This window comes from Macrobrachium nipponense, chromosome 46, assembly GCF_015104395.2.
Source record: "Macrobrachium nipponense isolate FS-2020 chromosome 46, ASM1510439v2, whole genome shotgun sequence".
In the NCBI taxonomy this organism is placed as follows: domain Eukaryota; kingdom Metazoa; phylum Arthropoda; class Malacostraca; order Decapoda; family Palaemonidae; genus Macrobrachium; species Macrobrachium nipponense.
In genome coordinates, this window is record NC_061106.1 from 40,242,736 (window position 1) to 40,253,994 (window position 11,259).

An 11,259-nucleotide genomic window follows, 5' to 3' on the forward strand; every position below is an offset into this window, starting at 1 on the left:
GTAACGTACTGCAGTACGCTGGCTGAAACGTGATGTGTTGCGACCGTGGAGTTTCACGTATCGTCAGTTCAGTTTAAACAATTTGAACCAACCAGCTCACGATGGAAACCTCCACCAGCTTGGTACTAGCTCACTAACTGATTCATATTATCATTCATTATCGGTAGTACTAGTAGTGGCAAACGCAGCGTTAACAGAAGGAAAAATGGCAGTGATAAACCAGTCTCCACATTAAGAAGCAACTTCAATGTCATCAGCTGATTAGTCGCAAAACGGAGATCGATACAGTATTCGTAAAGGTCAAAGCGCAAGGCTTAGGCAGCGGTCTTCATGGTGAAAGAATACTTGACACTTTAGATTTCCCTTCACACTGAAGTTCAGCACGTTTACCCTGAAGAGGCGGAGATGCCCACTGGAAATCCTGTAAGGAGTCGAACAAAAGAAGTGTTCAAGTTAGGATGTCCTGTTAGCTAGATATTCAACTTTCTATTTTTCTCCCTCTCTCCCATAAGCTAAGCCTACGCACAGTAATAGACGTCATGGGAGGTGAGATGGGAAGAAATTAAATTCTTTTATTACTTATCAATACAAAGAGAATGAACTTGATTTTAATGGACAGATTATTGGCCTTTTAGTCATAAGATGCAGCTGATCTTTGTATCACCTTGGGCGGGTGGAGCGGGAAATATGCCGTTTTCTGTTGGCACTGATTGGAAGGTCTTTGGCTTCATACACACACACATATATATATATATATATATATATATATATATATATATATATATATATATATTATTATATATATATATATAATTCACATTCCGGAACTGAAATAAATTTCTGACTCACATCATCAGGATTGAACCCAGGTCTTTCAGTTAAAAGACCAGACCACTGCCAACTAAGCCACACACAAGTCATACGAGGAGCTGGAACCTAAGTAACCAGGGGTTCGATTCTGATGTGAGTCACAAATTCAGAGAGAGAGAGAGAGAGAGAGAGAGAGAGAGAGAGAGAGTTAGGCTATCTGATAACTCCAGGGTGAGCCAGGATTTTGATAGACTAAACGTAACCAAAACAGCAAAAACAAAAAATTGTAACACTGTCCGCAGATAATTCTAGATCTTTGAATTTCTACACAAGTGACAAAATATTCATATGCATTCTAGGCCTGACAGAAAACTAAAAATGTGGTCATGCACACATGCACATACACACACGTCCAGTCCATCTATTCCCAGACAGAACGGGACATTCATGTGTATCCTGATTCAAAGGTCCTTTGACAAAAACATGACACATCCAAAATGCGTCGATATAGATAATTCCTCTCGATTTAACCTTTCTTTTATGGCTTATATTTCATGTTTTGCTCTTAAAAGGACTTTCTTTTAGATGATCTATAAACGACTGTCGCCCATGACGTATAATTAAACCAACTGTGTAATGTAGCAGAAGGCTGGTGGCGGGAAATCGTAAATTTTTTAGGTTTTTGTTTTAGTACTAGACCTCCGGGAGCCGATCGCTCCCCAAGGAACGAGGTACATAAACACAACAGACAACGGATCTTTACCTACTGTGTTTCCTTCTGTCGTGGTGTTCGGAATCGTTACATTGAGGTCCTGACATGGTTAGTACTATATACGTATGTTGTGATTATTTCTCTCTCTCTCTCTCTCTCGTTTTTATATTTATGGTTTTCATATATATATATATATATATATATATATATATATATATATATATATATATATATATATATATAAATCTGTCTAAATTCAACATATCTATATAAGATTTCACAATGAAATTAAGTTACAATTGTAGCTTCAGTAGATGAATAGTAAACACTCGATAACAATTGATTCATGAAGGTCTGGTCTTTAATTCAAAACGCTATTTACGAGTGCTCAAACGATACACCAAAGGAAGCCAGCAAATTAATCAAATTTTTTTTGTTTGTTTAAAGGGGAAGATCTATCATCTCTTATCGCTGGCCCTACTTGTGGCGGTGAATGTCTCCCATGCACGGCACATCAGTTCCCGTGAAAGAAGTGATGACGAAGACTTTCGTGTAGAAGATTTAGTAGGATTTGGCGCTGGTCGTGGTCACCCATTTGGAGGTGGTTCTGGTCGGCGGTTCCAGGATGGAGGTGAAAGTGGAGGTGCTTCTGGAACGTTTGGAAGAGGTCCACCGGGAACCGGTCATGCATCTGGAAACCGACATGGAGACGTGCCATTACCGCTTAACAGTGAATCTGGCCGTCCACTTCAGTTTGGAGGTGACAGTGGAGTTGGACTTCCTTTGGGCAATGGTAATGTAGGTCTTCCTTCTGGAAATGGTGGTAGCAGCAGTGGACTTCAGTTTGGAGGTGACAGTGGAGTACAACTTCCTTTGGGAAATGATAATGTAGGTCTTTCTTCTGGAAATGGTGGTAGCGGCAGTGGCCTTCAGTTTGGAGGTGACAGTGGAGTACAACTTCCTCTGGGAAATGGTAACGTAGGTCTTTCTTCTGGAAATGGTGGTAGCAGCAGTGGACTTCAGTTTGGAGGTGACAGTGGAGTACAACTTCCTTTGGGAAATGATAATGTAGGTCTTTCTTCTGGAAATGGTGGTAGCGGCAGTGGCCTTCAGTTTGGAGGTGACAGTGGAGTTGAACTTCCTCTGGGAAATGGTAACGTAGGTCTTCCTTCTGGAAATGGTGGTAGCGGGCAGTAGCCCTTCCAGTTTTTGGAGGTGACAGCGGGAGTTGAACTTCCCTCTTGGGGAAAAATGGTAAAAAAAAAAACGTAGGGGGTTTTCTTCCTTCTGGAAATGGTGGTAGCGGGCAGTGGGGGGGGGAGGCCTTTCAGTTTGGAAGGGGTAACAGCATTTTAGTTGAACTTCCTCTGGGGGGGGAAATGGTAACCGTAGGTCTTCTTTCCTTCTGGAAATGTGGTAGGCAGCAGTGGCCTTCAGTTTTGGAAGGTAACAGCGGGGGGAGTTGAACTTCCTCTGGGAAATGGTAACGTAGGTCTTCCTTCTGGAAATGGTGGTAGCGGCAGTGGACTTCAGTTTGGAGGTAACAGCGGAGTTGAACTTCCTCTGGGAAATGGTAACGTAGGTCTTCCTTCTGGAAATGGTGGCAGCGTCAGTGGCTTCAGTTTGGAAGGTAACATGGAAAGTGAACCTTCCTGGGAGTGCAACGTAGGTCTTCCTTCCTCTGGAAATGGTTGGTAGGCAGTGGCCTTCAGGTGGAGGTGACAGCGGGATGGTGAATTCTCTGGGAATTTGGTAACGTTTAGAACTTCCTTCTGGAAATGGGGGGTTGGTAAAGGCAGCATTGGCCTTCGTTTGGAAGGTGACAAGTGGGGTACAAACTCTGGGAAATGGTAACGTAGGTCTTCCTTCTGGAAATGGTGGTAGCAGCAGTGGCCTTCAGTTTGGAGGTAACAGCGGAGTTGAACTTCCTCTGGGAAATGGTAACGTAGGTCTTCCTTCTGGAAATGTGGGTAGCGGCAGTGGCCTTCAGTTTGGAGGTAACAGCGGAGTTGAACTTCCTCTGGGAAATGGTAACGTAGGTCTTCCTTCTGGAAATGGTGGCAGCGTCAGTGGCCTTCAGTTTGGAGGTAACAGTGGAGTTGAACTTCCTTTGGGAAGTGGCAACGTAGGTCTTCCTTCTGGAAATGGTGGTAGCGGCAGTGGACTTCAGTTTGGAGGTAACAGCGGAGTTGAACTTCCTCTGGGAAATGGTAACGTAGGTCTTCCTTTCTGGAAATGGGGGGGGTGTAGCGCAGTGGCCTTCAGTTTGGAGGTGACAGCGGAGTTGAACTTCCTCTGGGAAATGGTAACGTAGGTCTTCCTTCTGGAAATGGTGGTAGCGGCAGTGGACTTCAGTTTGGAGGTAACAGCGGAGTTGAACTTCCTCTGGGAAATGGTAACGTAGGTCTTCCTTCTGGAAATGGTGGTAGCAGCAGTGGCCTTCAGTTTGGAGGTAACAGCGGAGTTGAACTTCCTCTGGGAAATGGTAACGTAGGTCTTCCTTCTGGAAATGGTGGTAGCGGCAGTGGGACTTTCATTTGGAGGTAACAGCGGAGTTGAACTTCCTCTGGGAAATGGTAACGTAGGTCTTCCTTCTGGAAATGGTGGCAGCGTCAGTGGCCTTCAGTTTGGAGGTAACAGTGGAGTTGAACTTCCTTTGGGAAGTGGCAACGTAGGTCTTCCTTCTGGAAATGGTGGTAGCGGCAGTGGACTTCAGTTTGGAGGTAACAGCGGAGTTGAACTTCCTCTGGGAAATGGTAACGTAGGTCTTCCTTCTGGAAATGGTGGTAGCGGCAGTGGCCTTCAGTTTGGAGGTGACAGCGGAGTTGAACTTCCTCTGGGAAATGGTAACGTAGGTCTTCCTTCTGGAAATGGTGGTAGCGGCAGTGGCCTTCAGTTTGGAGGTGACAGTGGAGTTGAACTTCCTTTGGGAAGTGGCAACGTAGGTCTTTCCTATGACAATTGTGTATGTAATCATCAATTGGGAAGTGACAGTGTGGTTAGTGTTTGATGGGGATGGCGTCATCGTTCTACTCTGTGATAGCAGTGGAGTTAGCATTTGGCAGTATAAGAGGAACGCACTTCTAGTCAATATTATTGCTACTGCGTAGCAAACATTCAATATTTCAAACGCACAGACACCTAAGATCTCTAAGGAACTCTCATTACTTTTTATTTCATTTCCAGAAATATTTGCATAGACTCGTGTTACACCCTAGTATATATACAGTAGTTGTCTGCTTCTCATTCTTGCGGGGTTTTGGTCAGACGACAGCAGCTGTAACTAGGCCTTAATATCTCTTCTCTCAGTATTATTTGCATGCGGTTTCTCCCAAGTTTCTTCCTTTTAAAGATTTTTTTTTAGGTAATAAATTCCATCTTTCGACTACTAATATAGTCTTGAACATAGCAAATTTTTCGTGATATGATCCATGTCATCCTTTCTCTGACAGGATGCAACACCGAACACTTTACCTGACTGTTAGTATCAAAGAAGAATGTTATAATGCTCAAGGGTATAGATTCATTTATTCATTTGTGCAATTGATACTTTGCTAACAACAACGTCATTAATTTGCAATGCAAGTCATCATCCAGCTGCCAGTCTGTTGTCGCCCAAACTCAAGAGTTGCCAATCGCTACATTACAGACTAGTTTATCCAGACCCTCAAAAGTAAACAAACAAATCAATCAATCTATTACTTAATAAGAAACAAATAAATAGATAAATAGAATTGCTTTAAATAATAACGTATCAGTCTAACTTCTAACCTCAGTTAAACTGCAATAGATCACTTGCATTGCAACTGAATTTTTTTTGCAAGAACTGCAATAGATCACTTGCATTGCAACTGATTTCTTAATTTTTTATTTATTTATTTTTTTCTTTGCAAATGTGACCACGAAGGCTTATTACTTTAAACATTTACATCCATTGACAACTATATCAACAGGTTTTCTACAATAATAACTATATATATATTTATTGTAGTATGACTAAGCAACACGAAAATAAACAGAAATCTATACCTCTGGGTGTTTTTATTTTTTACCTTGTCAAGATATACAATGAAAACCGTTCGTGCCAATGCATATCAATAAAGACACAAAGTCTGTGAAAAGTGTCCACCGATGATCAAGTAATCATCGTTATTTCTATTATTATCATTATCATTTTCGTTACAAACATCATTATCATCGCCACTGGGAGAGCTGTTAGGGCGTAAACAGGTCTCGTATGAATGAGAATAGAATGATAACATATACGATCCAGTTTCCTTATCAGAATCGTATTTTGTCGAAGGTGGTCACCTCTAGGTGTTCAGTAATACATAATATACTCGCAAGAAATCATCTGGTGTGACGGGTTGAGGAGAGAGGCCAGTCACTAAGTGAACACCCCAGGATAAGTTCAGCTAACGAAAGTAATATTACAAAGCGATAGAACGTCTTGGTATACCTCAGGTTAACCCGAATAGTATACAGTGGAGGGGATACATTCCTTTTGCAAAGCAGGATTTAGAGGCAGACAAGAAGGACCACGTAATGCAGTCATAATTGAGGCCAAGAAGATATCTACCAAAGCAAAGGGATGTCATAGAGTGTTGAGTTTGAAAAATAGTTGTTCAAGGAAGCGATAACCACAGCGCCAATGAGGAGAATGACTTCGTGCTAAATGACAGAAAAGTTTATAACTCACATGTTTCTCGTACAAATATTATCAGTATCACTTTACACAGATTTTAGATTCTATAAGGAGACGATCTCGCTCGGAAATAAAGAGTAAAACCAAACATCCTCTTTGAGATTTTACCCTGTGACCTGAGATATGTATACCTCAACATAATAACCTCTGCTGCTGAGTGGATATGATTGGTCTAGTAAATTATAGACCAGCGCTTCAAATACCCCAAAGAGGAGACTTGCCTTTATTGATAATAATAATATTTAACACTCCGAAGGACGATCGCGATATCTAGAATCTATTTATTTTATTTTCTTGTGTATTTAATCTTAGTAGATTGTTAGTAATGCGCTTAAAACTCCTGGAGCTTTACAGCAACTGCTGTCCCCTTTGCAGAACGAGACTGAATCAAAAGGTCACAGGGACAGATTAACCTAAATCAGGTTCCAGCTGGATCCTTGGGCTACATGACTGGTCATTCTGGTTTGATGTAGTTACGCTGCTCATCTGCTATGCAAGGGGCGTTAATAGTGGGTGCAGGTTACAAAGGACTGTCTGGAATTATATTATCTTCTGGAGTCTGGATTGTAAGCTCCCCTAATGAACCTGGATGATTTAGTTATTTGGAACATTGAAAGATTTCATTTCCAGTTACTGTCGGTTTCGAGTTACTAAGACCCTTTTTCACTAACCGGGGCCACTTTACAATACTACTTCTTTATACCAGGTACTATCATTACTATCCATTTTATTGCCGAAATCTCAACAATAAAAAGCTGCCTGTTGCATTTTTTTTTTATCAAAGGCTCTTTTGTCTTCGTCGATTCGTTTGTCAAGATTTCTTGCAGTTTCCCCGATTCAAGTTAAATTGCATTGCTTCAGTTGAAAACGTAAGTCAAGGATTTGTCCTTTCGTTTTTAATTCCCCAAATTTTATTTTTAGTAAGGGATTTATTGATAGGAATATTATTATGAATCCCAAAGCTACGGAGTAACTGCTATAGTAGATTCACATCAACCGACGCTCCTGATTGGCTGTTGATAAGCCAGTCACAGGGCTGGAGACTCTCAGTCTCTCTCGAGAGTTCACATAGTCAGGATGTATCTTCCACGTCTCCTGAGGGATACTTTTGAAAGACGTATCCCTCAGGAACATACATCCTTCCTTTGTGAACACTCTCGAGGGACTAAGAATTTCCAGCCCTGTGATTGGCTTATCAACAGCCAATCAGGAGCGTCGAAAGGGACTGGCCTAGACATCAGATGTACAGTAGAAATTCCCTCCTTTTCCTGAATCATTGCTTTGTTTTACTGATATAGCTAGAAGAATTCTGTTACTTGACGTATAATACTTTTTACTTATGTGTAGAGAAACATTAGATAAGTGATATGCATTCATTTGTACGATTGTGGCATTGTGTCTGCATTTGCTGATGTTGTTGGAACCTTCTGTGAAGAATGTTATGTACTTCATCGACAACGAACTATGCAGAATCATCTACTCGAAACTAGCATATAAAACAGCCCTGCATTAAAGAGAGTTTGTTTTTCTTGCAATAAATGCTTTGTATCCATGCTACTAGTGTTTGTTTTCCTTGCTATTAATGTTTGGTGTCTTTCCAAGGAGTGTTTGTTTATTATCCTTGTAATCTCAAAAGCTCTTAGATCAAGCACTCATATATTATTAAGGACTCATTATCCCTAAAATGAGTTTTTCTGGTCCTTTCAGTGAGTGTTCCTTATCCTGGTAATGCGTCCCTGTTATTCCTGTAATCTCAACGCAATGTTAATAAACGTTATTCACCCTTGCAATGAACTTTCGTTTGTTATCCTTGCAAGGAGTGTGTACTATCCTTGCATCCTTTACCTTAAACGTGGCAAAAGCAAGTCGGGGGCAGACAGAAGACACTTTTTACTCCAATGAACTCATCGCAAGCATCATGACCCTGAGATCCTCCCCTCAGAAAAAGCCTAAAAAGATTAAACTCGATGGGGGGATAACCGAAAAAATCCAAGCTCTGCCAGGACCAACAAAAACAAACCGTCCTGAGGAGGGGGAGAGAGTCCAGTTGACTTATTTTTCTTGTTGCTGTCCAGAGCTGGAACGAAGAATTTCGACATCGGTTACCCAAAGGTCATTTATGGTTTCCAGGTGCATCTCTCTGCTGGATTCTAAAAATACTCAAGAGCAGCAGTTCTGGAAAAATTGTATTCTCATCTTTCAAGAGCTCCCACAACAGTAAGTGGTGTTAGTTCTTTCTTGGCTATTACTTTTCAGTTGACATAACTCTGCAAAGTTAATGGTGTACGTAAAATTTTAAAAAATCACCAGTTCAAGGGATATTAAAAAAAAGTCCTTCGATAAAAACCAGTTCAGTAGCTTCAGAGATAGTTCATATCCCTAGTTGACAGAACCGGTCTTGCGGTTATGGCGTCTTTGGGACATACAAAAGCAGGGTTCTTCGCAGAATTGGGCACATTTGGCAGGTTGCAGTTATCCTGAAAGGAAGTCAAACACCAAGCAGCAATGGTTAGTAGCAATTTCCATACTTTACTCGCTTTTGCCTCTGACGGAACTTGTTCTCCTGGGAGGTCTCTGGTGCTGAGCCCGAACTGAAACTTGCACTTTTGGTAGGTCTCTGTATTGTGGCTAGACAGGAACTTAAACTTTTGGAAGGTTTCTTTATTGTGGCCTAGCTGGAACTTGCACTTCTGGAAGGCCTCCTGTATTGTGGCCTAACTGGAACTTGCACTTCTGGAAGGCCTCTTATATTGTGGCCTAACTGGAACTTGCACTTTTGGAAGATTTCTGTATTGTGACCTAACTGGAACTTGCACTTCTGTAAGGCCTCTTGTATTGGCAGAACTGGAACTTTCACATTTCAAATATCTCTCGTGCTGTGACCGAACTGGAACAAGCAATTTGGAAAGGTCTCTTGAATTGTGTCCGAACTGGAAGGTACTAGCACTTTTGAGAGGTCTCTGGTATTGTTGCTGAACTGGAACTTGTTTTTCAGGATGCAGTTGTGTGACGGAACTCGGACTTACATTTTTATATGGTCTCTGGCACCGTGACTGAACTAGAACTTGCTTTTTACGGAAGATCCTTTGTACTGTGACCAAACTGGAACTTCACTTTCTCAAGGATTCTTGTATTGTGGCCGAACTGGAATTTACCTTTAAGGAAGATCTCTTGTTTTGTAGACTAATTGCAACTTGCACTTTTGGAAGGCCTCTTGTGCTTTAGCCGAACTGGAACTCTGCACTTTTGGAAAGTCTCTCTTGTGGCCAAACTGGAAGAACTTGGACTTTTGGAATGTCCCTTGAAATTTGGCCGAACTATAAGACCTGGCACTTTAGGAATGTCTTTGGTATAGTGGCCGAAAGCGCAGTTGCTTTTCTTACGTGGCTCTGAGTTCCCAGTAGAGCAGAATTTACCCTATCCTTTTAAGCAAGTCAGTCTAAGGAGGTGAAAAGAATGAGTCCCGTGATTTTGTAACGTTGGGAGAACTGAAAAACAGGTAAAACTGTGTGTAATTTCCTTTAGTTCGGTAATATCTTTCCAGTTCATGCATTTTCTGCATAGTTATGTTAATACTTAAACGTAATATAGACTCTGTAGCCAGTACTAACATTTTTAACACATGAGGCACATTTGGTGCAATGGGAACAAGAAAAGGGATTATTATGTAAAAAGATGTAAAATAAAATGTGTAATGGGGTCAGGAAAAGGGATTATTTTGTAAAAAGATGTAAAAAAAAAAAAAAAAGAAATCTTAAAAACAATATTAGTAAGGAAATAGTAGCTTTGAGACCTGAACAAGTATATAGAAACATGAGACAATCACAGTACAAGCACAAGCATAAAGATATACAGAGTACTTGCCTTCCAGTCCTAATTTTGTAAGCATTAATATTGGTACGGACCTCTTCTAGTTGAATAGGCGTCCCCCCCACCCCCTCTTTTTTTTTAATCAACAGAACCTTTCTCTTCGTAAATGAAAATTCACTTTCTCGTCACTAAATCACGTTTTTTTTATATATTAAAAACCAAACTTTGCCTTCATTTCTTTAAAATTTTATTGTATAGAATATTTACTGATCCATTTTGCTTAAAATTACTGTTCTCTCAAAACTTACAAAATTCTGCGCTCATCTAACATTATATTTTGGTATTTGTTTAATGTTAAGAGTGACTCTGTTCTCCAAAAGATGACAACTTTGTAACATTCTCTGGCAAATGAATTTATCGTGCTAAGAATGAGCTATTATTCGCGGACACCCAAAGCCCCCACCTCCCCCCCCCGCCCCCCAAAATAAAGCCAACTCGTCTTCATTTGCCCCGAATAATATTTGTCCAAAAATCATTAATTTAATTTTCTCCATGTGGTGTTGTCTTACATTTTCACTGTCTTACAGAAGGCCTTCAACTACCTGTTCGTTCTGACACTGCTCCTGGCGGCTACAACCACAGTCTTCGGCAGGTTCTTTGATTCCTTCGAGGACTCCCGCGAGTTCGTCGTAGCCTACGGCGGTCGGCCATTCGCAGGGGCTACCGGAAGTCGTCCATTCTTCGGGGGTCGTCCAGGATATGGAAAGTGATCGTTTCAAAAGACGGCTGTGGACTCCCGGAAACCACCTCTTGATTGACTCGATACTCTTCTGCCCAAATTCTACAGGAATTTGAGCGTTAGTCCCACGTTCTACACTTTTTTTTTTTTATTCTTGTAAATGCTTACGTGTTTTTCGCTATTGATGTAAATGCTGTAGTAATAAAAGCACTCTCTTATATTTTCTTCATTATCTGATTGTTATTTGTCCTGTTTTATACTTTGACATATTCGTTATTCCTATGAGACTGAGGGAGATTTGATATTGAGGGTAATAATACAAAAATATTAAGCAAATGAGGCAGAAATATTCTACAATATACGTAGAAAAATACCACTAAAAATATGATGGTGATAATACCTAAGGTGAAAAATGGGATAGCTAGACTCCCGCCCAGAAACCTTTGTATTTCGTTTCATAGTACTGTTTAGGCTTACGGATCT

At 40.8% G+C, this 11,259-nt stretch overlaps 1 protein-coding gene and 1 long non-coding RNA gene across 6 annotated transcripts; both read left to right on the plus strand.

The window, feature by feature from the left end:
* Window positions 1-1,546: 1,546 nt before the first annotated feature.
* Window positions 1,547-6,736, plus strand: LOC135214941 (uncharacterized). Of its 5 annotated transcripts, none has more exons than XM_064249438.1 (7): window positions 1,547-1,630; window positions 1,970-2,684; window positions 3,015-3,104; window positions 3,382-3,561; window positions 3,652-3,741; window positions 3,837-3,974; window positions 4,066-6,736. In XM_064249438.1, the coding sequence occupies exons 1-7, from the start codon at window positions 1,628-1,630 to the stop codon at window positions 4,530-4,532; spliced, it is 1,683 nt and encodes a 560-aa protein (XP_064105508.1). In that variant the 5' UTR covers window positions 1,547-1,627; the 3' UTR covers window positions 4,533-6,736. The 5 variants fall into 5 exon arrangements, with proteins under 5 accessions (XP_064105508.1, XP_064105507.1, XP_064105506.1 ...); XM_064249437.1 differs by having other exon boundaries at window positions 3,652-3,699; window positions 3,795-3,974; window positions 4,066-6,735; XM_064249436.1 differs by having other exon boundaries at window positions 3,382-3,741; window positions 3,837-4,016; window positions 4,198-6,735.
* Window positions 6,737-8,438: 1,702 nt separating this feature from the next.
* LOC135214942 (uncharacterized) lies at window positions 8,439-11,006 on the plus strand. Its single transcript, XR_010314526.1, has 2 exons — window positions 8,439-8,735; window positions 10,625-11,006. It is a non-coding gene; the product is annotated as an uncharacterized LOC135214942 (long non-coding RNA).
* Window positions 11,007-11,259: the final 253 nt, after the last annotated feature.

Excerpts from the sequence above, each read along its gene's own strand:
- LOC135214941 (XM_064249434.1), top strand. Across the intron at positions 3,105-3,381 it reads TCTGGGAAATGGTAACGTAG|GTCTTCCTTCTGGAAATGGT; the intron begins GTCTTCCTTCTG and ends ATGGTAACGTAG. Across the intron at positions 3,742-3,836 it reads TCTGGGAAATGGTAACGTAG|GTCTTCCTTCTGGAAATGGT; the intron begins GTCTTCCTTTCT and ends ATGGTAACGTAG.